The sequence below is a fragment of the Opisthocomus hoazin genome, chromosome 8, assembly GCF_030867145.1.
Source record: "Opisthocomus hoazin isolate bOpiHoa1 chromosome 8, bOpiHoa1.hap1, whole genome shotgun sequence".
Lineage (NCBI taxonomy): Eukaryota > Metazoa > Chordata > Aves > Opisthocomiformes > Opisthocomidae > Opisthocomus > Opisthocomus hoazin.
In genome coordinates, this window is record NC_134421.1 from 67,161,770 (window position 1) to 67,187,445 (window position 25,676).

At 48.8% G+C, this 25,676-nt stretch overlaps 1 protein-coding gene across 1 annotated transcript in view; it reads left to right on the forward strand.

Annotated features, from left to right (window-relative positions):
* Window positions 1-301: 301 nt before the first annotated feature.
* Window positions 302-25,676, forward strand: part of CCDC3 (coiled-coil domain containing 3) — a 41,182-nt gene continuing 15,807 nt past the window's right edge. Inside the window, exons 1-2 of the mRNA XM_075429231.1 lie at window positions 302-1,098; window positions 2,091-2,265. Of these exons, the coding sequence (XP_075285346.1) occupies window positions 686-1,098; window positions 2,091-2,265 (588 nt within the window). The 5' untranslated portion in view covers window positions 302-685. The remainder of the gene's footprint in view (window positions 1,099-2,090; window positions 2,266-25,676) is intronic.

Below are 25,676 nucleotides of genomic sequence, written 5' to 3' on the forward strand. Positions count from 1 at the left end.
AGCACGTCCAGCGCCCTGCGAGCCACCCCTTCGCCTCCCAAAGTCCTGGGAGCTGCCAGTGCCCACCCCGGGGATGCCTGGCAGCCAACCCCCCCCCCCTCCCCCCCCCTCGTTGTGCTTGCCCTTCGCATCTCCGCTCTGTTACATCTTGCCTCTTTGTCCTCTCCGTCCCGTCCACCTCTTCCCTTCGCATCCTTCCTCTTCGCAACTCTGCCTTTGCATCCCTCCCCTTTGTATCCCTCCCTTTTCACCTCCCCCTTTGCACCTCTCCCATTTTCATCCCTCCCCTTCGCCTCTCTGCCCCCTTCGCATCTCTGCCTGATCCCATCCCTCCCCTTCGCGTCTCCGCTCCTCGCATCTCTGCCCCTGTGCACCCCCTGCCCCTCCGCCTCTTGCAGCTTTGCCCCTCTGCACCCCTGCCTGCTCGGACCTCAGCCCTTCGGGGATCTGCCTCCTGGCACCCTCCCCCCCCCCCTTCGCACCCCCCCCTTCTCTCTTCCCTGCCCCGTCGCATCTCCTCCTCGCTGCCCCCCTGCCTTCTCCACCTTTCGCCCCTCTCCCCCAGCCCCCGCCCCCCGCAGCCTCCGGGGCAGCCCGCAGCGGCTCTGCAAAGTCCTTGTGCCCCCCTGCCCAACTCCAACCCCCCCCCCCCCGTCTGCCCTGCCCGGCCTCGGAGCCCCCCGCGATGCCGCCTGCTCCGCGGCTGCTGCCGCTGCCGCTGCTGGTGCTGGGGCTGGGGCTGGGGGGCCGGGCGGGCGGCGGGGGGGGCTGCCAGCTGCCGGCCGAGTGGCGACCGCTCAGCGAGGGCTGCCGAGCCGAGCTGGCGGCCATCATCGTCTACGCCCGGGTGCTGGAGCTGCACCCCGACCCCTACGGCGCCTACAACTACCTGCCCTGGCAGAGGGGCCCCCCCGCCGGCCCCCAGCAAGGGGCGGGGGGGCTCTTTTACTCGGCCGAGATCGAGCTGCTGTGCGACCAGGCGTGGGGCAGCATGCTGGAGGTGCCCGCCGGCTCCCGCCTCAACCTCACCGGCCTCGGCTACTTCTCCTGCCACTCGCACACCGTCATGCAGGGCTACGCTTATTTCTTCTTCCTCCGGTGAGTCCCGGGGTGGGCGGGGGGGGGGGATCCGGGATGGCGGGGGTGCTGGTCCGGGGCAGCATCCCTGCTCCGGGGCATCCCCGCACCCGCTGCTCCTGGGGACGGTTCGCTCCGTCCCTGCAGCGTCTTCTCCTTCGCGAGTCCACCCGCAGCTTCATCGAGAAAAAAACCCAAAACAAACCAACAAACCCTACCCAAAACCCATAACCCTCCAGCATTGCTGGGCAGCAGATGTCGGGGAGCTGCTATTGAGTAGCTCCTGGGTGCTGCTGCGTTTGTTTTCACAGCAGGACGGTCACGGCGCTGGTTCACCAAAGTTTGGCATGGGAGCGTGAAACCCGTCCCCAAATACTCACCCGATAGCTTTGTCTCAGCTCTCCTGAGTCCTAGCCAATTCCTGACTTTGGGCTCATCGAAAAAAAGAAGGAAATAAACCGCAATGTGGGAACAGAGCCATCGCTGTGACCTTTCAGTCCAAGAGCTTTTGCGAAATACTACTCAGTGGCTTGTTTCGAAATACTTGGTTTATTCTCGCACTGGGTGCGTAGCGAAACACAGTTTGATGCTGCCCAGTGCTTAGGCTGTAGCAATATCTTTAAACAAGTTTTACACAAGTTATTTATTGACTGTGTGAAGGAGTACTTAAACTCCAGGGTCAAGGGAAAGTGATAAAAATTCAGTAGGATGAAAATTCAGTAGGAACCAAGGGCCAAAGTACAGATTTGCCTCCTTCACGGGAGTTCATTGATGTCTGCAGGGCAGCAGGAGCCTGTTGGGTCCTCACTGCTGCTGCCCGCTCCAGTTCCTCCGTGGTGCAAATTGCTGTATTGGCAACTGAGTGCCAGGATTGCTGAGAACCGCGTGCCGGTGAGAAGTCTGTCTGGGTGACTTTGGTGGCACTTGTTGAGCCAGGCTGAAGTCCGACGGGTGACTTCTGCGGGAGAGCATGCCAGCCTCACAGCGGGCTGCCCGTGCAATCTGTGTTTCAGAATGGATGAGAACTACATCCTCCTGCCGCACGGAGTCAACTTCCAGGAGGCGATTTTCCCAGACACCCAGGAGAACCGGAGGATGTTTGCCAGCCTTTTCCAGTTTTCTAACTGCTCACAGGCGCAGCATGTGTTGAGCTTCTCCAGTGACTGGGAGATTCAAGAGGACAACCGGGTAAGGGATTTATCTGCTCTCCGGTGCTTGTTTTCTAAGTGAGCACAGGCATTCACATGTCATTTGCAAACACATATATATCTGAACGCAGAGCAGCAGATTTTTCTGGTCCTTTGGTGGTATCACTGGCAAAGTGACACAGTGACGGGGAGATCTTAAAATCTGTTTTCAAGGCTGACCTCTGTGTTGGCTCTTCAGCTTCCTGTGGACCTGAGCAAGGCTTGGTATCAACCTCTTCATGAGCACTAGGTTGGAAACCAGTATTGCTTGTGATTCTCTCCTACTCCACCCAGGTCATTCCTGGGTTTGCTATCTCTAGACCCCATACTTTAACTTCAGCTGAAATGTTCAGGAGCAGAGCTTTGCTTTTGGGCTTCTGTGTTCATCTCATGCAGCGAGAGCAGTGCCTGGACCAGCAGACTGTAAGGGATTATTCTTGCCTAACTCTACACAGCAGCATAAGCAATGACTTCTGAACTAATCACCCTGAGCTGTCTTTGTAGCAGCTGGGGAAAAATAGACTCTTGGGGGCATGGTTCATCTGAGCGATGAGGGCATGGTTCGTCTGAGTGACGCCGGCATCTCCTTCTGAACCAGCTGAATGAAATGCCTCTTTCTCCTCTCCAGGGAGGCCACAGCAAGTAGTTCACCCTCTAGGGAATCCTCCCCTAAGAAAGTACACTTTTAGTGTGGAAAGTCCAATGATGCCTGTTGTTAGTTCCTTGTGAGCCCCTTTATGGGGCTGTAGTGTTTGTAATAAACGCAGGATTTTAATAAATACTTCCTTGGCAGCGAGCAGCAACCTGCAGTTATGTGTGTGCATGTTCTGGATGTGCATATACATTTGCAAAAGTTGAACTTGGAGAGCTGTTTTAGTGCCAAACCTTGTTTTATGAGGCTGGTGGTTTCCGCAGGTAGCTGAGAACATTTTAAGCGTCTCTTTAGGTCGGGATGGACAGGAGACGTGTCATTGCTTGTGTCTTCTGTGGGTTCATCCAAGGCACAATATTTACATACGGCAGCAGATGCCCCAGTGGCTTGTTTGGGAGACGGATGGAGAGAGCTCGGTAGCTGGCTGAGCCCTGTCCCTTCACCAGCTGGCCGACCACCACCGTACACAGTTTGAGCTCTGCGTGGTCATCTGGCCAGTGACACAAACCTGCTCCTTCGGATGCCCTGTGGGCGAGCATTTCCCACTGCTGGTATTTTGGGGAGTGAGTGGGGAACGATGACATTCAAATATATGTTTGGGGATAGCAGCAGTAATTGATATTTAAGAGAAAATTAATTATCTTACAATTAGATCGCAGAGCTGTAACCCTGCGTGGGCACGAAGGGGGAGGCATAGAGCCCCAGTCCCAGCCCTGCCTCCTCCCTGCCAACCTGCAGGCTCCCCGGTGCCCCAAGCAACGTATCTGGCAAGTAAAGGCAGTGCCGCTGCCAAATCCACAGATTTTGCTCTGGGGGAGCGAAGTGGCATTGGGGGACCACCAGATCCAACTCCCGGTGTCTGCCTGGGATGCCTCTGCACAGTTTATTTAGCCGCGCTGAGCTAAAGGTAGGGGATCTTGGTGGGCTGGCGCTCATTCACGCCAGCAGTGAATCTCTCCAGTTGGCTTTACCAGAAATCACAAGGCAGAAACCCCCAGGGTGAGTTGGGGCAACCGAAAGTGTATGTATCAGAAGTGCATTTCAGCTGCTGCGCTCTTTGACCCCGCGCAGCTGTGAGCAGATTAGGGGGGGATTAGAGCTGCTGGTCGCACAGCCCAGGGCGAGGGGCTTTACATACTTCACCACCCACCCGTCGAGTGAATAAATTCAGCGCAACTGACGGACACTTTGTCTCCCCTTCATAATGAAAAGTAAAAGCTTCCTCTGCACTAGTTAAAAATAGTTCGGGCTGACTGTGCTCCCATTCAGCTCCTGCATCTGTGTTTGCCCAGCCAAACGCTGGTTCCTGGCGCCTGCGTGCCCCAGTCTGGGAAGGGGACGGCATTTCTGGCTGCCACGGTATCAGGAATCTGTGCCCCAACTCTTCCCAGTGCAGGTGCCCATGTCCAGGGTGCAGCTCTCTTTAGTGTTTGCTTCTCTCTTTGCCTTGTCACATCTGATGGTGACTTTCCCGATTTCCACCGTGTCTGCTCGCGTCTCATCGCAGTGCGAACATTTTTGATTTCCAAACGCGCTTGGTTGAGCTGTCCCGTGCTGGCTCTGAGCCAAAGCCAGTGGCGTGTGCCAGCTTCGTGGCACAGAAAGCGAGCATTACTCGGAGAATTATTCTTGCAGCTTTTTGGAAAAGAGGACATCTGCGTCTTGGAATGAGGTCCAAGGTGTCCCTAGGCTCCCCAAGATGTCCTCTTTTCTCTTTTCTTTTTGGAAAGAAAAGATGTCTTTTTGGAAAAGAGGACATCTTGGGGAGCCTAGGGACATATGCAGTGGTGTCAAGCTGTAAAGAACCTAGACAGAGAGAAAAGGATCTTCTGATGAGGCTCACACTGCAGTGAGGAGCGAGAGGTCTCACTAGCTGTTGCATACTGGCATAAATTGCTGGTTAAAATCTGTCATGGATGTTTTGTGCAGTTGGAGGGAAGAGATGGAGACTCTGAGATCCTCAGAGCAGAAGGCAGCTGGGGCAAAGGTCTGGTGGCAGGAGTTAGTAGCTAAGGTTCTGCCTCGAGGTCTTGGGACAGCTGTGTGCAGGGACGTCTTAAAAAGCATCTCTCAAAAAGCAGCATGCCCAAGTAGGTTTGGAATAAAGGAGTGATGAAATCTCCTGTTTGTAGCTGGATTCTGTACTCCGAAAGACTTTTGAATCCCTGTATTTACTTATGGCCCTGTGCCCTACTCTTGGTATATTTCTGGGGTGGACGTTTTAAGGGAGAATTCAGCACTGGAAACATGCAGTTGTAGTGAATAGTTCGTGTTTGTAGCTCTGGGGTGCTCAGCCAGAAGGTGAGGGAGCCCCGTGATGGGTAAATGAGTTTTGCCTCGTGTAATGCTGCTCGCAAGGAGCGGTCCCTTCTGCGGGGTGTGCCTGAGCCGGCTGTGGAGAGAGGGACCCAAAGGTGACCGCTGACATCTGCCCTCCTGCTCACCCTTCTCTCTCTGCAGTGCTCCTTGCATGCACACAGCCTTGTCTGGGCTGTCCCAACGGGTGGAATGAGGAAAACCCTGACAGCTCCTCCTCCTCCTCCCAGAGAGCAAAGAGATGTGCAGGAACTTCTCGATGCACTGGGATGAGCCACAAGCCTTTTCCATCGTGGGAAAACCCTTTTAATTTTCAGAAAGCCCCATGGTGCATGGTGAAAGGAGGCCAGACTCAACACACATCTCATTGGGGATAATACATTCCTCATCCTGGGCCTGCTGCTGTCACTGGGAGCTAATTCCAGCTGCGTTTTTAAACCCCTTGCAGTCTGGGCTGAGGGCCCAGATGCAGCTTTCCATAGCTTCCCGATAACCCCACAGCCTCATAAACTCACTCAGGCGCTTGTTCTGGCCACTCTGGAGAGCAATGGTAGCTCCAGCTGGCGTTTCCTTAGGCACTCGCATTTCGGCTTCCAGGTTTGCAGAGGCAGTAGTTAACCGGGCTTTATCCTGGCTTTTCTTGCAGCCCCTGAGTGCGGTTTGCAGACCTCCTGCTTTGCTCCAGCTCACCGTTGCAGCGGTTTCTGCCAGGTTGTTGCTAAAGCCCCGAGTTCCCACCAGGACTGGGGTTGGAGCTGGGTTTGTAACGAGTGGCTGCAACTTCTTGCAGTGTGAGGGGCCCCTTCTCACAGCACGTTGTAGGTACCTGGGTCCCAGGTTTGTCCCAGTCCCAGACCTGATGTTGGTGGAGATAATAACACAAGAACGCTCCTTTTTCCCCTGCAGAGTTACAATTTTAGTCGATCCTTCCCACCCTCCGCCCCTGGGAGAAATCCAGTATTTGCCTATCCGAGGAATCTTGAAGTCAGAGCAATTTCTTTTAATAAGGTGCTTTTATGAAAGAAAGGAACTACTAAGCAGTAATAAAAACCTAATTAAAATTCTTAAAAGCTCTGTGTTTTTACCCAAGCCTCATGTTGACCCCTGAGGGAAGACCTGCAGACGTTATCAAAGAGTTTGTGAAGTCTGACAGCCTCCTACGAGGGCATGCCAGGCTGTCCTGTGCTGGTCGGCGTGCAGCCTCTGGGTCACCCTTGCCTTAGGAAACCACCCCAGACGCTTCCTTTCTTTTAGCTCCTGCTTCCCCCCGTTCCCCTAAAATTGCTTGCAAACCCCTGTGTGCTGCCCAGCTATGCTCTGGTGCGGGCAGCGGTGCTGGCGCTCCGTTGCTGATGCTTTTAGGGAGCAGCCTTGGGATCTTCTCTTGTTCAAAAGCAGTCCGAGGGGTCAGATGTTTCTATGGGAGATGGAGATGAGCATTCGGCAGGGCAGCCAGCATCCTCCTCCAGGGGTGGAGAGGGGGAATGGGAAAGTCCTGAAGGCCCGGAAAGCATCTGTATGTGCCAATGCCTCTTTCTCACAACGAATTTTTCTTACAGCCTAGTGCTAAACGACACTTTCCTGCACACAGGGGGTTGATTTCACAGAATCACAGAATCACAGAATAGTAGGGGTTGGAAGGGACCTCTGTGGGTCATCTAGTCCAACCCTCAATTTCTGCTCAAGCCAGGAGGTGGGAAGCGTCCCTGAGGTTTTCCCACTCTCGCAGTGCCTGCTGCTAAGCCTGGGGGTGATGCAGTGGGTTGGGATTGACATCTTGGCTCCCTGCAGAGTTTTACCATTTCAGTGCAAATCTAGAGGCTCTAATTTCTCCTCCTGACTTGGCCTTCTGCAGGGTGGTGCAATCTTGTAAATAAGACCTCGCTGCCTTGTCTACGCATGACAGATTACACTGAAGTGACTGGAGGTCTGGTGATAATAAGGTCCATAGAAGCGTCTAACAGTGCTTGTGGTTATTTATTATTCAGAAGGGTTTTAACTCCTGGTTTTGTCAACAGATTGAGAGGGAAATATGGTCTTTTGGCCTCTGTTCCAGCTTGCTGTGAGCTGCAGAGGTGCTCACGACCTGGGGCCATGCGATGCTTCCTTTGCAGACACCTTCCTCCCCTTTTTTTCACACGGGAGAGCTGCAAAATGACCCCGGATGCATCATAATGAGGCAATTAACGGCAAAGTGTCAAACGGATCATGAGCTACTGTGAGAGCACTAACGCTGTGATAAAGCCCACGGAAATTAAGGAGTCCAATAACTTCAAGTAAGCCTGGCGAGATTACAGGGGGAGATTATATCTTTTATTAAGCCTCTCTCCCTGCGTTGCCTCTCCTCCTCTCAAGCATCAGAACCACAACCATGCTGTTACTTCAGTTGATTGAGATGAACGGACTTGCCTTCTGAGAGACCTCCAGAGTTTTATCTGGGTAATAATACAGCTTTTATGAGAGTAGTCAGTGTCCCAAATAAAAAGGAAGGTAATTAGTGAGTTAGCAGGGCAGTCTACGAATATCTGCTTAGCATCTTTGGGCCTGGGTCTTCTTCTCCAGTGGCACTCTGGCTGCCGTAACAACCTGATGACCTGATTAGGATACCTGCAAGGCTTTGGAGCGGCTGAAAAGGGAACCGGATAAGAAAAGCAATGTAATTGCATAAATGGCCTTGCCATTATTATGCAAAGCAAAAATTAAATTAAATGGCATTCTTCCTCTGCGGAAGTAGAGGAAATAGTTTCAGAGCTATTTGTATTTTAGCAGCAGCTGTGTGCATGCACTGGGAGCCACTGGGTCGGATCATTTCCTGAACCCATCTGTGGGCAGCGGCACGTTTGCTCAGCAATGGCCCCTGTCTCTTACCTGATGCCCTCAGCTGGATGGATGGTGGTGGGCCTCGTTCAGTGATACTTCACAGGACCACGAGGGCTTAAAACACAGACAAATAGCTGCTTACACAAAAGCTCTCTGGGCTACCAGAGAAGGGCTTACTTACATGACGTTTGCCGTGGGGACCAGTTTTGATCTATCTCCCCAGGCAACGTGCCCCCAGAGAGAGGAAAAGGAGAAGGAAAGCTAGGGAAGTCTCCTTAATTTTTCTGATGGCCCTGATTTTGAGCCTGGACAGTAATTAAATAATATCATGGCCAGATACCTGCTGGAAAGATGCTCGTGGCATCTTGGAGAGAGCCCGAGCTGCCTTGCAGGGACCAGAGCTCTTCCTGCTGTGGCTGAGATGGACATTGGTGATGCTGAAGGTGACTCTGCTACATGAATCATGGAAAGCCTGGCCACTAGAAAAAAATAGCTGATAACTGTAATGGGTTTGAGTTGAAATTTCATCCACAGTATCCACCGAGATAAGATGCAAAAGCAGTTTGGTTTTTCTCGTTTAAAAAAGTTGAACACTTTTTCTCTTGAGTAGTTCTCTCTCTGCTCTGAGTGCTGGGAGAGGAACTGCAGAACTGGAAAATGCCAGTTGTGGAGTCCAGAGCCAGCAGTTTTTGGGGAAGGACTGGTCTGGAAAAGAGCAGGCAGCAGCCTGGCTTGGTTAAGACAGTTTTCTTTAACTCCCATGTACTGGCCTTTTGTGTTTGCTTGTGGCATGAGCTGCCTAAAGGATCCTCCTTTCTCTGGTCCTAAAGCACTAGGGAAACAGAAAATATTCTCAGTTTGAAACACTGCTATGTGGCAAGGGCAGGGCAAAAAGACCTTGAAATAGATGAAAGTAGGTCCAATATCTAGAGGTCTGAAAATCTGGTTTTACGTTTGGTTTCTTGCCCTGCCATTTATATGGAGTTGTTCCTCCATCAGCCTAATAGCGTGATACACAGTGTACATCGCTACTGGGCTGTTTTAATGGTGATTTACAGCGCTTTTTTTTTCCTCCCAGAAACCCACCCATAGCGTACCCCCCTCCTACAATCTGTGTTTAATCTGAATACATGTAAGTGATGTTAGATGAAATGGAGACCTGCTGACAAGTGTCTGGGATGAGGGGAGACCACGAGATGGTTGATACCTTTGGGTAACATCGCCTAGAGTCTTTTGGCATAGAAATGGCATCGACTCTTTTCCAAATCTTCCCACTCAGGCTGTGGTAGGGGACTCTTAGAGGTCTGACTGGCATCCCCCTGTCAGTATTCTTTCTTCCCACCTGCGCACAGGCTGCTAAAATACAGAATAAAAGATCATGGGGGAGTTCAAAATAGTTGTCCATGGGACATTTCCATTGCATATGGTCTTTCTTATATTTCTAGCACCCAGAAGGTGTTCTGGGCACTTCCCAGGAAGGAAATGAGGAAATTTCTCTATTTTTAGGGCGCCTCTTAGAGGCACCTTATTTCTGTGTCAGGAGACAGGTTGGCTGTCTGCCATATACAAAGCAGGAGAGTTCACCTGAGGTAGTATGGGAGCCTTGAAAGTGATGTCAGTTGTGAGCGGTCTGAAATTGGGGCTGAATAAGGAGTTTTTCACCACCTACTTGAACTCTTGTCCCCCTTGGAAGCCATGACTGCTGGGGACCTGCCAAGGTGAGGCCTCCAGTTTGTGCCCTCTTCGTACCAATGCGGGTGCAGGATGAGGTGAGGGGAGTCCCACATTGGTGTCGCAGCTCCTGGTGAATGAGTCTGGACCAACTCGCTCCCTATCAAGCGATGCAGATTACTTCAGAGCACAGCTTGCCCTGACTATATTTAAGACATGTCCAAGTACATGATATTCTTCAAAATATCCGGTTTCCAGCCTGCCGAGAAAGGAAATGCTGAGACAGCCATGGGTATGTGTGTGCATGTACATGGCTGCCTCCTCTGAAGAGCGAAACAGCCTTCCAGGAATTGGCAATGAATGAAGACTCACATGGCTCCAGGCTGCTTTTAATTATCGAGAGCCACACTTTAAAGAAGTTCTGCCAAAAGCACTAAGTCATTCTAGATTTTGTGCCATGAGGCTATCTGCTGCTGTACATGAACTTGGTGGTGATCAGGCATCTGACCCCAGCCCCAGGACACCTTTTTGGCTCTCCATCTGGCTTCTTCCACTGCAACAGGGGTGGGAAGCTGCTGGTGGCCACAGGGGTGGTTGGTGGTTTTGAGCTGAGCTCTGCACGTTGAGAGATACAGAGATGGGGCTGAAGGGACCTTGTTGTCCTTCCAGTGTTTCAGATCCAAGGCTACTGTACCCTTGGGGTTTCCAGCTCAGAGGTGGTTGAAAGACCTGTGATGGTGCTGCTGAGCCTGAATCCTGATGCTTAGCTGGATGAAGACTTTTTTTTTTTTGCAAGCCCCCAGCTGCTGACTCTTAGCCAAGGGCTGAAGCAATGTGTTTCCCAGTCATGTTTGAAAGATGCAGCTACCTGGCCAGGGCTAACACCACAGTGTGCAGCACAGGTAGGATGTTGCCACTGTTGTCTCGGGGTAGGTAGAAGAGACAGCACTTTTGTTGAACCGGTCACATTCCTTCTGCGTCAGCACAGAAGTGGCCGAGGTGTGAAACACCTCTCTCTGGGAGGGCAATAGAAAGTCTGAAGCTACCCCTGCAGGCATCTATATGTGAAAGTAGGCTGGGAATTGCAGCACTGTAACAAGAGGCAGACCTCTCGTCCATAACCACTGGAGCTGACACTGTCATGGGAAAAGCAGTCATCAGAACAGAAGAGGAGGCCAAGGCTGACTTTGGTCCCTTGTCTCCTTCCCTATGTGTGAGTGTTTCAATGATTCCACTGCTTTTCTGACCTGGCCTCCTGTTCATGGCCTTCCCAGTGTGGGAGAGTGAGGGAAGATGTCCCACTACGTGTAGATTGGGAAAGGTGAAAGCACTGGTCAGTGAGGGAGGCAGCTGGTGGGGACCTGGGTGGTTACTGGAGCTGAGAACTGAAGAAATGCAGAGCAACACACGGTTGAAAGCACTCATGTCCATGGCCAAATCACCTTCCTTGACACAGGTTCCTGTACTCAAGGTGCTCACCTGGGTTCTGGGACCTGGTCTCCAAGGAGGAGGATGGTTGAGGCTGGTGTTCCTGTAAGGTGGACATATTATCTTACTCATCCAAGGCAAAACAAATATGCAGTTCGAAGAAGCAGATCATGGGTGTTCCTTGATGCAGTCATGCTTATTAGTCATACTTGTCCCATATTTTTCAAAATTAGAAAGTGGAGGTACTGACTTAGCCTGAGAGCTACTGGAAGATGCTAAAATATGTCTCCTGGCAGCCTGCTTACAGTAACCCACTGGGGCTATTTAAGTGCTTCGGGTTGGGTTGGGAAGAGGAGGGAGAAACAAACATCTGAGTTAGGTGCACCCGGCTCTTCACCTGCTTGAATTCTCCTAGACCTTGGTCTGGGCTGGCCATTTTGGGAAATACATTCAGAGTGAGTCTCAGGCAAGTCTGCAGGGCTGAGAGCAGCCAAAATGAATGAGGAAGATCCCCAGATTCTGTGCTGTTCAGCCCAATCATGGATGCCATCCAACCCCCTCTGTAAATCTGTGATTTTGTAGATGTGTCAGGTTTTTTTGTGTGTGTAAATCCATGCTTCATGCTGTTCAGCAGTTGGGAAGAGTGATTCATGTGGACCAAGAGTCTTGGGCCAGGGTGTGTCCTTGAAGCACACGCTGCTGCTACAGGCACTGTGCACAGAGCTGGTTTTTGGTCTAGTTGCTGGCCTCAGTCAACCTTGAATCCAGGGAAAAGTCTTTTCTTTCTACTTCTCTCTCTCTCCTGACCCACCTATGAGATAGATACAGAAAAAGCTGGAGCAAAATGTTTATTAAAATCAACAGCCACCAAAATCCAGCTGGCAGCTGGCAGACGGGACACCTGTAATGCTGCCTGTAACTGGATCAGCCATTGTGGCTTGAAGGGAGATGAGATCTTTCAATTTGGGACATATTTTCTCCCAGCCCATGCATTTTGATGCTTATTTTCGCAAATGGCAAGCCAAGTTGGCTCCGAGGCAGCGGTAGTTCGAATCCCTAATGGAAGCTGCAGACGGAGCCTTTTAAAGCCCGTCCTGCCTCTGCCAGCCGAGCGCCTTTCCAGATTCCCCCGGAGAAGTGTCCTTGCCCCGTTGTGCTCGGCCAGGAGCAGCCGCGTGGTGCCAGGTTTGGCTTCGCTGCCGGCCCTGGAGGCACGCAGCCCCTCGCAGAAGCTAATGCGAAGTGGCAAACCAGTGCGGCCGGTGTCGGGGGACTGGGAGTACGAGATTTTGGTGTGGCCAGTTGCAGCTGGTTGCTGCTCAGACCGTTGCAGGTGCCTCTGGCAGCTGACGCAGCGACTGCCTCCTTTTGCTGCCCCCATTTGCGGTTTTTTTTTGGAAGAACACTGCTACAACTGTTAGTCCGGTTATCTGTAAAATGAATGACGGTAGGGAAAAATGTACTGAGGGAGAAACAAGTTTCCATGACAGTGTATAATACAAAGGGGAAATAATACAGCTAGAAAGCCAGGTCTGAATTTCTGCCCAAAAAAGTTAAGAGCAAGCAAGCAAAAAAATATTTGCTGAGATCTGAAAGCACTTAGTGGACTTGTTTTGCAGTAGTTTTGCATTTCCTAGATCAGTGGGGAACCAACCGAAGTACTAGCTACTGCAAGGGGGAATGTCACTGCAATGTTTTGTATTGAGACAAGATGTGGGACTAAATGCAAGCTAGTACTTACGTACTGTCATCCTCAAACTGTGCCATCTTCCTCACCATGCAGGGGTAGCAGGAGAACAATTCCCATCTTGTGGGAAGTAAAAGCAAGACAGACGATTTAGGCTCTGTAGCCTAGTTTAGTGGAGACAATTCTCTTTGACCCAGGATTTATCCCCAGTGGGATTAGGAACAACTGTCTGAACACTTTTTCTGTCTGTAAATTTATTTGTGTAAATCCTGTACCCTTCCCCTCTGTGTCTTCCAGCCTTGTTGCACAGGCAATGCCAGACTTTGAGTTAGGAGATGTGTTCAGAGGGGCGTCACACAAGCAACTGGGCTTTGGTTGTTGTTCGTTGGTGGTACAACGCTTGGCTTTCTTCTCCAGGTGGACAGTGACATGTGTCCTCTTCATTGCCTGGAAATGCAATGGAGGTTTTATCACCTCCATTTGTCTTCACTGTAAACCCATCTCAGAGCATGTTCATTTGTTTAGCTTGCTTTTTGTCTCTCCAGAGCCTTTAGACAGGGTCTGAACACAGTTCTGCTCTTCTGCATGTTTTTGATTATATTTTTTATTATGGAAAAAACACAGTTAGTTGCATAACTGGTTGGTAGTTGGGGAGAGAAAGGAAGGAAAGTCAAAATGGAAGAACAAATTGTACTGATGTTGGCTGAGGATAGGAACAGAAATTGAGATGCTGCAAGTCTCCGTTTCCATTACATGGGTGAAGAAGTCCCCTGTCAGAGCCTTTGAAGCATGAACATAGCAGCCACATCCACTCAAAATCCTCCATTTCTTTGCAGAGCAGGAAAGCTATTTTCCACCTTAAAAACCTCATCTTGGGATGTGGAAGAGGAAGGATAATAAGGAAGGGGCTCAGCCACAGCAGCCATGGGGGAGCTCTGCCAGACGCCAGCCCAAGCTTTAAAAGAGCTCTGAGGTCCTGGGTGGGTGGGAGAAAGTTTATTCACGATCTGTAAGAGATGTCTTAAAGTGAGAATCTCTGTACATTTGGCTTATCTGTAGGAAGGACACAGGCAGCATATTCTTGGTCTCTGAGTACCTCTGTTGGGGAGGTATCTGTAAGTAGAGACAAAACAAAAATAATAGATGCAAATGAGATAAAAATTTAAAAAATAGAAGTGGAAATAGGAAATGAGGAAATAATCTATTGAAATATGCAGCCAACTGATGTGGTGAAATCACACCATCATTTACAAGGCTTGGGTCAATCTGGGAGATTGTGGTGGGGCCCTTAGTCAGAAGAAGACACTCTCCTTCTGTTGCCTGCCTCTGGAGGAAGATCAATTGCACAGGTCATGACATGGCTCCGACAGTGACTGTATAGGGTTTCAGAGCTCTCTGTCCTTGTCCACTTCTTATTCCACAAACAGGATGGCTGTGGCGACAGTAGTGACTTGCTCCCTGTGGAGAGGGTTTAGATCCCCCACGCTGTGGCTGATCAGCTCCAGGATGTAGCAGATAGCGTTTAAAGCCCAATTCCATCAGCTGGATTTAGAAAGACAACCTGGAGGTGAAATTTTATAAAAATCACTTGCAAGTTCCCTGGGCCCTTCAAACAGCTGCAGCCATGCTGGACATGAATGCTGATGTTGGGAAAAGCCTGTGAATTGGAAACGAACAGTTTTAAGGAGACCCCAAGGGAGGGCTGTTACTACCATCAGTGATTTGGTTTCTGCCCTTTTACATGTTTTAGGCTCAGGCATGTCTCGTCTGAGTTCAGTGAACACTTCACAATCTGTCCCTTGAAATCCTAATTGAGCCTGTGTTTTCTTAGGTCTCTATTTCAAAGGCCAGGGGAACAAATGTGATTCTTGGTTCTTTTCCCAAAGGTGCAGAACTGTAGATTAAATGTATCCTGGAAATAATATTTTATGCTCAAATCTTTCCCACTGCAATAAAAATGGCTCAAAACCACATCCAGTGACAAAACCTTCCTATATTTTACCCATATCGAGAAGCAGCTGAAATACTGACGGGAAATATCCTAGCACTTCCAAGTCCATGGCACTCTGGAGCTGCTGGAATGCATCCCGCTCCTTATGGACGGTTGTCGCTCCAGAAACACATTACAGATGTTGAGGATATGAAGGAGCAGGCTTCTTCCATCACAGCGTCAGGACAGAGAAGGGCTAAAAACAAGATCACAGACCAGAGGCATCCCTGAGGCATTTGCCTGCCTGTTCTGTGTCCGGATTTCAGGACTGACCTCTGGTTTGGTTCCTGCTCATTGTCAGAAATGGGAGAAATGTCCTGTGGTCTCTGCTAATGAAGTGGTGTTTATCATGCTCTGGTAATTGCATTTACTATGGTATTTACAGCATTTCCTATGTTTTGAAATGGAGAGATCTCAGGCTTGCCCAGAGCTAACCCACTCCTAAACCCACATGTGTCTTTAAACATTAACATACACATAGGCAGTGTCCAGGGTCAGTCTCAATACTCACCACTACCAAGCTGGGAGCGTGGCTATTGCAGTGTTAATGTTTGCTCTCAGTACTTATCAGGGGCAGTATATCATCCTTTCCTCTACAGATTCCAGAGAATCCTCCTCTCCTCTCCTCTCCTCTCCTCTCCTCTCCTCTCCTCTCCTCTCCTCTCCTCTCCTCTCCTCTCCTCTCCTCTCCTCTCCTCTCCTCTCCTCTCCTCTCCTCTCCTCTCCTCTCCTCTCCTCTCCTCTCCTCTCCTCTCCTCTCCTCTCCTCTCCTCTCCTCTCCTCTCCTCTCCTCTCCTCTCCTCTCCTCTCCTCTCCTCTCCTCTCCTCTCCTCTCCTCTCCTCTCCTCTCCTCTCCTCTCCTCTCCTCTCCCCTCCTCTCCTCTCCTCTCCTCTCCCCTCCTCTCCCCTCCTCTCCTCCCCTCCCCTCTCCTCCCCTCCCCTCCCCTCCCCTCCCCTCCCCTCCCCTCCCCTCCCCTCCCCTCCCCTCATGTGTTAAGGCATATAGCCCACTTTCTCCTCCTCCTCAGTATGTGCCTGTGATTTGAGAAGTGTATAATCTGTCGTTGTGATAGAAGAAGTTGGTGTGAGGCACTTTGGTCTCTTTTGGGCTGGAGGAAACTAAAGATGCTGTGCAGAAGGACCAGCCAAGTCAACCACAATGATGCTTCTGTTTGGGGGTTTGAACAGACGATTGCCCAGAGGAGACGTGCTTTTGTGGAAAACGTTTCATTTCTGGAAAAGGAAGAAGGCAGGAGATATAGAGTTGTCTCTTGCCACCGTGAAGCAAGCAGTAGTATGGTGTCTGAAAAATACACACAGTCCTGGGAAGACTGGCTCTTGTCAGGGACTAAAACACCATATTGGTTTATATTGCCTCAAAGTACATTCACAATTTCTCATTCCTTACATGGCCCCATTTCTGGGGAGGCCTGAACTTGGAAGTAGAAGATCCAACCAGATCTAAGAAGCCTGAGCATCATCTTTCTAAATTAAAGGATCAATTAGCCTAGTAGTTGCAGTACTCTCAAGGCCTGGTTGACCTCTTGAAGGGAACAGTGAGTCATGCCGTATTTAACACAAAGGTCTAGCAATACAGTACACCTAAACTTTTCAAGGGCATGCAGCTAAGAAAAAGTAATATGTGATTTGTTCTAGGCATGGGTTCTCTTAGCTAGGTGGATCCTCAGGCTTTCAGCTGCAGTCTCCTCTGGTGTTGGGTTGCTGTGATGGTGGATGCTGCAGGGGTCGGGGCTTGTTGAATAAAGAATTTCTTAGACAACCTTGCATACACATTAATACCTACAATGTAGACACCTAGGGCAGGATTCTTACCTAACCACAGGATCGTTATGCTATTTGAAATGCCCTAGGCTGCCCATGACCTTTGTGCAGGGCTGGCAGATACATCACAGGACTTGTGGAAAACTCTAAACCATCTGCAGTGGCGGATGTTGCATAGGAACCCACCTGCAAATGCACACCGCCTGAAATATGCAACACCTGAAATGGGGGTAGACACCTCCACTTGAGCAACTGGATCATCTCCTCAGAGTCAGATGTCTGACCCAGAGCTGGACCCAGACCTGAAGGACATGAAGTGGAGCAAAGGTCGATAAAAAATATTTTTTTCTGCTCATCTCAAAAAGGTTTTGAATGGACTTGGCTTGAAGAATCAAAGTAATCATGCAAAAAAAAAAAAAAAATCACAGTACTCTTGAAGTGTTTTGGTTTCATATGGGTTTAAGTGTTGTTCCAGTGAAGAGGAGTTTGGGCCTGGAGTGCCAGTGAAGTGGAGAAAGCACATTTTTACTTGGCATGGCATCATGCCCATAAGTGGTGGCCTCAACTTTCAGAAACTTCCCAAAGTGAAATCCAAAGTGAACTGGAGGTATTGCATAAGGGAACTTTCTGAGAAACCACCGAGACAGTGCCCAGAATTTACGGAGTGCTTCAGCATTGTTTTTCCTCTGCTGAGGGCCACAAAGCAAAGTTGCTATACCAAATCCAGGGGCTGGAATCTTGTATAGGTGCTCGCTTGTGGAGCTCTCTGTGCAGCCGTGGAGCAGGTTCCCCCGTGCCCTCAAGCAGTTGCCTCTTCTCAGTGCTCTTCTGGATGAGCTTCTCCACCTGCCAGCAATAATAGGATCCAGAGGAGACCAGCCTCATCCACCAAAGCTCAGCTTTTATCAGTACTTCTCCCGAGCACAATACTGGCCTTCAGAAATTCCCAGGAGTTCAGGTAAATATTTAATCCCTATTAACCTGGGCAGAGTGACATGGAGAGGGGAAGTGTCTTTCCCCAAGAGATGCCAGAAAAACCCGATGAGCAATTCAATGGCTGAGTTCAGGGCTGGGAAATCGGTGGAGGTTCATCAGCCACAGAAGTCTCACCCCGCCTCTGGTCCTGGAGTTTCTCCTCTGTTGTGCTGGAAACCAAATCATCTGATTGGGAGGCCATGCTCTTGTTTGATATGGAAACAGTGATACAGTTTACTGATTAAAAAAATAATATTGCTGTAGGTGAGCCGGCAGGGCTTTTGATGACTGCTTCTGCATGGCCACTCCTCTTTCATCTGCCTAATTTGCACAGGGAACCACGTAAGACCTTCTGGAGATGAAAGTCTCCGTTTGGAACCTCAGCTATGGCTGTTTCAGTTTTCTGGGATGACATGTTTGGACATAGCTGCAAGCAGAAAACTGGTGTGCCATTAATAAATCAAGATGACTGATGTTTCCTGGTGTCTAACATACAAATGTTTAGAGGTGGAAATACAACAGAAGATAAGAGTAGGAAACCAATTTTCTTAAAATCATTCTCAAAAGCTTCCATCAAGGTGAAATGTGTGTGAGTTTCTTCACCTAATATCCTCGAGCCAAACCAAGCCAGCTTCCAAGCAGTCAATGAGATGAGTTTGTTAGGAAGGCAGAGGGATGAGTTTTTTTCCGGTGCTAAAGAGGTGACTTTAGTGACCTGTAAGGGGTTTTCACAGGTTCTGTCAGGTCATGCAAGTGGTTGCCCCCAGTGCATCTCCCAGGCGGTGGGAGCTCCCTTCCAGCAACTGTCCCTTCTTTTACTGGTGTTAACAATAAACTACTTCCCATTGATGACACAGAAGAAGGATGCAAGGAGGAAGGACACAAAGTCTGTGGATCGAGAAGAACAAGCAGGATGTGAAAATCAGGTTGCCTCCATCTGGGGCCTGTACCTCATTAGTGGTGACCCAGGGGAGCACCAGGCAAAGGTGAGCTTCAGAGCTGAAAAGGTTCTTGTCGCCTGCTTGGCTTTGAAAGAGTTGAAATGAACCGGTCGCACTAGCTTTTTTCACATACAGTAAAAGATTGCCAGCATTCCCCCCTACCCCCTCTAAGACACATAGCATACCAACAGATATCTAAATCAGGTATCCAGGGAAAACTTTAAGAAGAGGTTAATGATATATGGTGGTTCCTGCCGATGCTGTCCCAGCCTCCAGTGTTTTCACGTGAAGGACTCTCTGTGGTGAAGTATTTCCATTTATTTAGTCGTTTCTATATATTCAGTGACTTTCAGTGGATTTATCTTCTATGAAGCTGTCCAGCCTGCACTTGAGAATCACCACTTTTTGATTGCCTTGAACCTGGTTCCTACTATATCATCTGATATCCCCAGTTCATCTACTGGAAGATGCTGTGAGTCTCTGTTTACTCCCTGCACGGCACTCGTGATTCCATAGACGTCTATCCTACGTCCTCTCATAACACAGGACTCATGGTTACAGACCACACTTGATGTCTGAGCCTCAAGGAAGATTGTTTCTGTCCTATCCTGGATGGGAATCAGCCACCACAAATGCTCTGCGATGTAAGCCCATGAGAAAAGAGGGAGTATAGCCCCTTGCCTGACTGTCTGGGACCTCCCACTGCTATTGCCACAGGGAAGTTTCAAAGTTTTGCCTAGACTGCTGGAAGTGCCAACAGGGAAAGCAAATATTTGTGTGTAAGACTTAACCCCAGAAAGATTAAGTGCAGATGGATGTCAATATTGCCAGCAACCTGCAAGAGAAAGTGAAAACTGAGAAGGACGTAAAAACAGAACATGGTGCGGGAAGAAAAAAAAAAGGAAAGAATAAAATGCAAAACAGATTAGAAGCAAATCAGGGAGAAGGAAAATTTCAGTGGGGCTTTTTCCTTTCCCGAAGATGAACAGCATGAAGAGCATCAAGAGGAGCACTGCAACAGGGGCTCATCAGTATCAGCAGCTTGGGAGGCTCCCAGGGTGAGCACGAAATAGGAAAGTGGCAGGAATATGAGCATGAGGGATGCAGCTTGGTGGGATACTGCATGGGCAGTAGATGCCTTTGGAAATTGGGAAGGGTCCTGGAGGTGATGAATATCTTGCACGTCCTTCAGTTCCCACCTCTTCAGCTCTGGAATTCAGTTGCTAGCTGGGGAAAGGGTGATCTGTGGAAGAGGTTTGGTTTTGTGAAGCCTGGCCCACGTTCTGCAGGAGGAGAGCCATGCAGTTTGGAAAGTGTCCATCTTGGGAAAATCATAAGTGGTAGGGCTGTCTAGACTATTCAGGAAGGCATGAACAGATAACCCGGAGAAAATAGAAGAAAAAGAAAAGCAAGCATGATTCCACACCTGGAACTAAATTGTCAAGAAAAAAATGAATCAAAACAATCAATGCAAACAGAAGACGCTCTTAACCGACTTTATTCTAATGCTGTGAAGCCAGTTAACAAGGAGGAGAAATTAAACATGCCCGTTGTTGGACTTACATGCCGCTACTGGAAGCAAGTGTGGCGATGTGTGATAGGAATGTTACAATTAATTATTATAGATTTCTTCCTAACAACCGTGTGGGCAGCATGCAGGTGTGTGTGAGGACCTTGGCAGGCTGACAAAAATGTAATTATCGAATACAGAGTTAGCAGCGATACAGAAGCAAACGCCCTTTGGTGCTTCCTCGATCAGCAATGTGCTAATTAGTGATTGCTAGAGGCCACCGTGTTCATCTGGAGAGGAAAGTAGCACCTCCTTAAACACCTGGATGTGGTGTGGGTGGGAGCACAGGGCAAAGCGTCTTACCTGGGAGACTGCAATTACAGCCAGGATTTCCTGAGTCAGAAATCAAATCAGAACAGTTCTGCCTTAAAGAATTTTTTTTTTTTTTCTGTGACCTGTAATTGGCAATTGGTAGCAATATATGTCCATATAACCCAACTTTAATACGATGCTTTCTAAAACTGAAGTAGATCGTTCATCTTTCCTTTAGTTTGCATGGGGTCATGGTGGACTCCCCATCACTGAAAAAAGGGTTGGATCTTTTTTTTAGGAAAGATATGCACCCGCTGAGGTCATTTGGTGAGCGTAAGAGATGACTTTCAAAAATTTTATACAGGAAAAGAGACCTAATCTGATTTAAACACAACTGATTCTTGTTGCCCTCATTGCCCCATACTGCACCTGAGCTTTCAGTGTGCTATTTTCTAGTTTGACTAACAGAAAGCATGGGTTTTGGGGGTATAAGCCATGTAATGGAGAATTCAGTGTCCTTGCCCCAGACCCCATCCTTAGGGATTTTTCTCCCTGTGGGCCATAGGAAACATTGTACAGCCATGATTACAAGGAAATCTCAAGCACAGGAGTAAACAAGAAGCAACCATGAAAGCAAGGTCAGAAGTTGTCCAAGGCATCATCTTACCAAGCTTGACTACAGCTGGTGAGTCAGGGTGAGAAAAAGCATTGCCGTACGTAGGCTGTCTTCTGAAATCACTTCAGAACACGAGCCCTTTAAAGTTCCCCATCAAATGCAATAAAACACGCGGCAGAGCAGCTTTAGACACAGGGGGAAAGCAAGGGCCAATACATCTCCGTCACAGCAGTGACAGCCAAGTGGTGCTTGACAGGCCTGCGTTCCTTTAAAAATGTGCGCTGAGTCCTTTCACGTCTTAGTGCTGTTTGCTGAAGTATTAAGGAAGTGGGAAAGCATCCAGAAAACTGGCTCAACTCAGCTGACACCGTGAAGTTTAAAAAAAGAAGCAGGAAGGAGATTGAGGTCTGCAGCACGCCGCTGACCTGCTGCTGGCCGGGGACATGGCAATGCATCACGCTGGTCCTGCTGGTGCAGCCCTGTGCTCAGAGGTGTCTGGCAGCTGTTGAAAGGGAGTTTGGAATAACATCAGTTAACGTCTGCTGTGAGGGTTTTTTGGGGTCCTGATGGAAATAGCGAGAGGGGTTTTTGAGGAAGCCTTCAGGAAGCTTTTGACTCTGCTGTCTGCAAGGAGGAAAAGTGCCCCGTAACACCACATTGCCCTTGAAGACATGGAAAATCTGTAACAGTGGATTAACTGTAATTCGTCAGAGCTAAGTAGAGCTGCGTCCTCTTCCTCTGAATTTCTGCAAGCCTCACAGATGCTGTGTGAGAATTATTTGTGAGCTGTAGTGCCTGTAGTGGCTTAACACATCACATGCGCAGGATGACGATTGAGGAGTGCCCATCTGTGGTTGCTACAGCCATGCTTTGTCATGGCCATTACTGTAACTTCATTATTTCTTAACCAGGATTTTTAAAGCCCAGGTAACCCACATCTGCATCAACTGTGTCACCATCAAAGATGCAAAACCTAGCTCTGAACTGATTAGGTATAACTGCATATAACCCCTTCTTTTGATTTAACTAGGAGGGGAGTTGATACTAGAAGATCCTTACCTATCTTTTCAGGTAATGTAGCATTTATTAATTACAGGATTCCTCCCTTTTCCTTTTCCCTTGTGTGTGGTTTTGTGTAGACCTCATGAGCTATGAGTCATGCGTACAAAAATAAAGTAATAGATGAGTTCGAAATCTGAAGCTACTTTCAGAATTTTTTGGATAAAAGTGGCTTTGTTAGTTTAGGGTATCAGTCTACTTTGATAAGGAGTAGAGGTGGAACATGGCTTTGTGAGCTCTTCTTTCACCACTATCTGCAAACCCTTTGGGGTTCAGCCCAGTAATTGAATCAACTGACATTTATATTGGATTATCCTCATAATTTTCTTGTTTCTTGATTATTGTTACATATGCATCTTTTTTATTCTAATTGTCTGAAAAGGCCTTGGAATAATTAAGCTTTGAGATGCCTGGGAAATATTCCCTTGGCAATCAAAGGTATACAAAAGGAAGTGGCACGCATTTTCAATAGTCTTCACTAAATTTAAGTATTCAAATTAGTGACCTAAGACAGGAGTTTGTACCTACCCAGCAGAGATACCACTGGCTTCAAAAGGCATGTGTAAGCTGACATGCGACTGTTGGACAAATGGCAGTTTCTCAGCTGCTGTTGCATTACTTTTGCTCTCCTTTCTGTCACCTTATCCAAATTGCTACCTGGTCAAGTAAGCGAGTCTTGGACTCATTGCTTTGAGTCCACAGCAGAGCATCTCCTCTGCTATGTCACTCTCCGTCCCCTCACACACAGCAAAAGGTCAGAGCAAACTCTGTTTCTTGGCATTTTTCAGTAGATCTCAACATCTGTGGCTTTTACTGTACTCAGTTCAGCTCTAGCTTGATGGTGTACCTGCAAATCATGTTCTGGTTCTGGGTGAGGGACCCACTTCACAACTGGAGTATTGAAACAGTTTTTAGCTGGCTTTAAGGTGTGGACAGTCATTAGCAGAGCTGGGAGGCAATATGGAGATCCCTGTATCTACTCACTTCTTCTTGCTTCTAGACATCTGCCTTCCTTCAGGCATAACTCTGAAACCAATATCCCTGTTCCTTTGCCTGTATTTCATGTGTGGTATTTTGGGGAGTGCTCATTACAGCCAAGCTCAAGTGTAGCCAGTGCTTGGTTACAAGTGCAAACATATCATGAACGTCTGTCTTGCATTAGGATCTTTCCAGAAGGCATTAAAACACAGCCAAGGTGGCTTCACAGGCTCTGCGCTCTCCCAGCACTTGGTTCAAGTGTTGTTAAATAATGTGGGAGTTTGGGAGAGCGTGGATGTCAGCACCAGTAAGGATTTGCAGCGTGTCAAGTAGAGGGAAAAAGGGGGGTTATTTTAGAGCCCAGCCAGCCCTCCTCTTTGCCCAAGCTTTCAAGTGGAACTGCACGGAGAGAAATGTAGTGAGCTCCAGTGGTAGATGGCTCTTTGGGGAGCCGCCAGCTGCTATTTCTGAGTTACAACTGGATTACACAATCCCAGAGCCGCATTGCACATTCATCACCACCTCCTGTCCACAGCCGAGCTGTGAGGGGCCCCCGCCAGCCCAGTGCCAAGACCTCCAGAGGCTGGAGCCAGCCCTTCGGGGAGGATGGGAGGCAAGTGCAAAACTGGTTGCATTGCAGGCTGTGCGGTGGTTGTGAGGGCTACTGTTTTGTGAAGTTTTCCCAAGAGACGGAGCTCAGGGAAAACACCTGCAGAAATAGCGGCTGTCCCAGGTTTGTCAACAAGAAGAGGTGTCTAATCTGTGCAATCTCCTTCATAACAGGGAATAAGCCTGGAGAGTAGGGCACATGTAGTTTTGTTTGGCAAACGCTGGTTTGATGCACACTGACTAGATTCCTCCTGAGGGAAACATAGCCAGGCTGCTCTAGGCTCCCATCTGGTTTGCACCAACTGCTAATGGGATCACAAGGGATCACAGAATCACAGAATCACAGAATGGTAGGGGTTGGAAGGGACCTCTGTGGGTCTTCTAGTCCAACCCCCCTGCCAAAGCAGGGTCACCTACAGCAGGCTGCACAGGACCTTGTCCAGGGGTTCTTGAATATCTCCAGAGAAGGAGACTCCACAACCTCCCTGGGCAGCCTGTTCCAGGGCTCCGTCACCCTCAGAGGGAAGAAGTTCTTCCTCATGTTCAGCTGGAACTTCCTGTGCTTCAGTTTGTGCCCATTGCCCCTTAAATCCACAAGTGGTAGTTCATACACTTTCTGATCCCCTTCCCCATGTATTTGCTCACTCCAAACACATCTAGAGCTTCAGTGTGCAAGCATGTTCCTCATGCTCCAGCTGACTTGCTGATATTGATGTAGCTAACAGCCCCAGCCTTTTTGGAATGCCTCACCTGAGACCCTGAGTTTCAGGGATCCAGGTCTCACTGTGGGTTTCTGGCATGCACAGTAACTCATCTCTGCTGCCTCTTTGCTCTTCCCTTTGAGCCAGTCCATGGGCAACTGCTCCAGCCACCTTACTGTTCAGGCGTGGGTCAGGCCATAACCGTTGCACTGGTCTAGCATGGCAAATGTGACAGAAGGGATGGAGGAGTACAACAATGCCCATGGCTTAGTGAGGGATTTCTGTGTCCTTTTGCTGGAAGACATGACTGTAACACCTTGCACTGACCAGCGTGGAACTGAATAGTCTCAGCAGATCTGGAGCATCTTTAAGGTATCACATCAAGGCATTTGCTCTTAAGTTTCCAAAAAGCCTGATGCCTCAAGAAAAACTCGGCTTCCTTTTATCCACAGTCAAGTGCAACCTCTGCCTTGCTCTCAGTTTGCATCCAAAGCATTTAAGGGACACAGGTTCGTCAGCGTGTTCACCAGTTTTTAGTAAGATGGGGTTGAGTTTCTGCCTTCTAACAGCACTGACTAGACTGACGTATGTTTCTGCACTTTCCTTCTGCGCAGGGATGGGTCTCCTCATTTCTATTGAAAGACTTCATGGTGCGGAGTCTCCTTTTGTTTTGGCACATATCAGGAATTACTTCATAAAAGTCGATGAGGAGGAGAGTTGGAATTATCTTCAGATTTCATAACTTGGCTAAAAAAATCTAGTTGCAAGCTAAAATTTGACACATAAATCTCAGCCAGGAAATAATTTAGTTTCTCTCCTTCCATCAAAACAGCAAACAACTCCTCCCCCTCCCAAACACTTGCAAATTTCTCAATGGAAAAAGGTTATTTCAGGAAGGGATTAAATACAGAAATGTTAGCAAGTGGCAGGATCTCTAGGGTGGGGAGTGTATGGAAGGAAAAACACTCAAAATGATGCAATTCTTAATGATTTTTTTTGTGCTTCTTCACTTCAAATGCCTCACAAATATCCTGAGGGAGCAGTGTAGATCACCAGTCTGCTTGTCTTTCAGTAACACCAGCTGCTATGAGCAGTGCAGGTGCTGTATGCCAGCGCAGTGATGTTCTTATTAACAGGATTAAACAGACCAAGGCAGAACTGAGAGGTCTGTCTGGACGGGAATCAGGTTAAATAAATTGATCATCCAGTCTTTCCAGCTGAGTTTGTGTTGCAGTTTACATGTATTAACCCTAAATCACATCTGGTTGATGGAGAGAGACCTGACATACCTGCAGGAAAGGGTCTCTACCAATCCCTCCAGAGACTTCGTGCCATGCTCTTGCTGTGCTTTTCCGCATTAGCTCA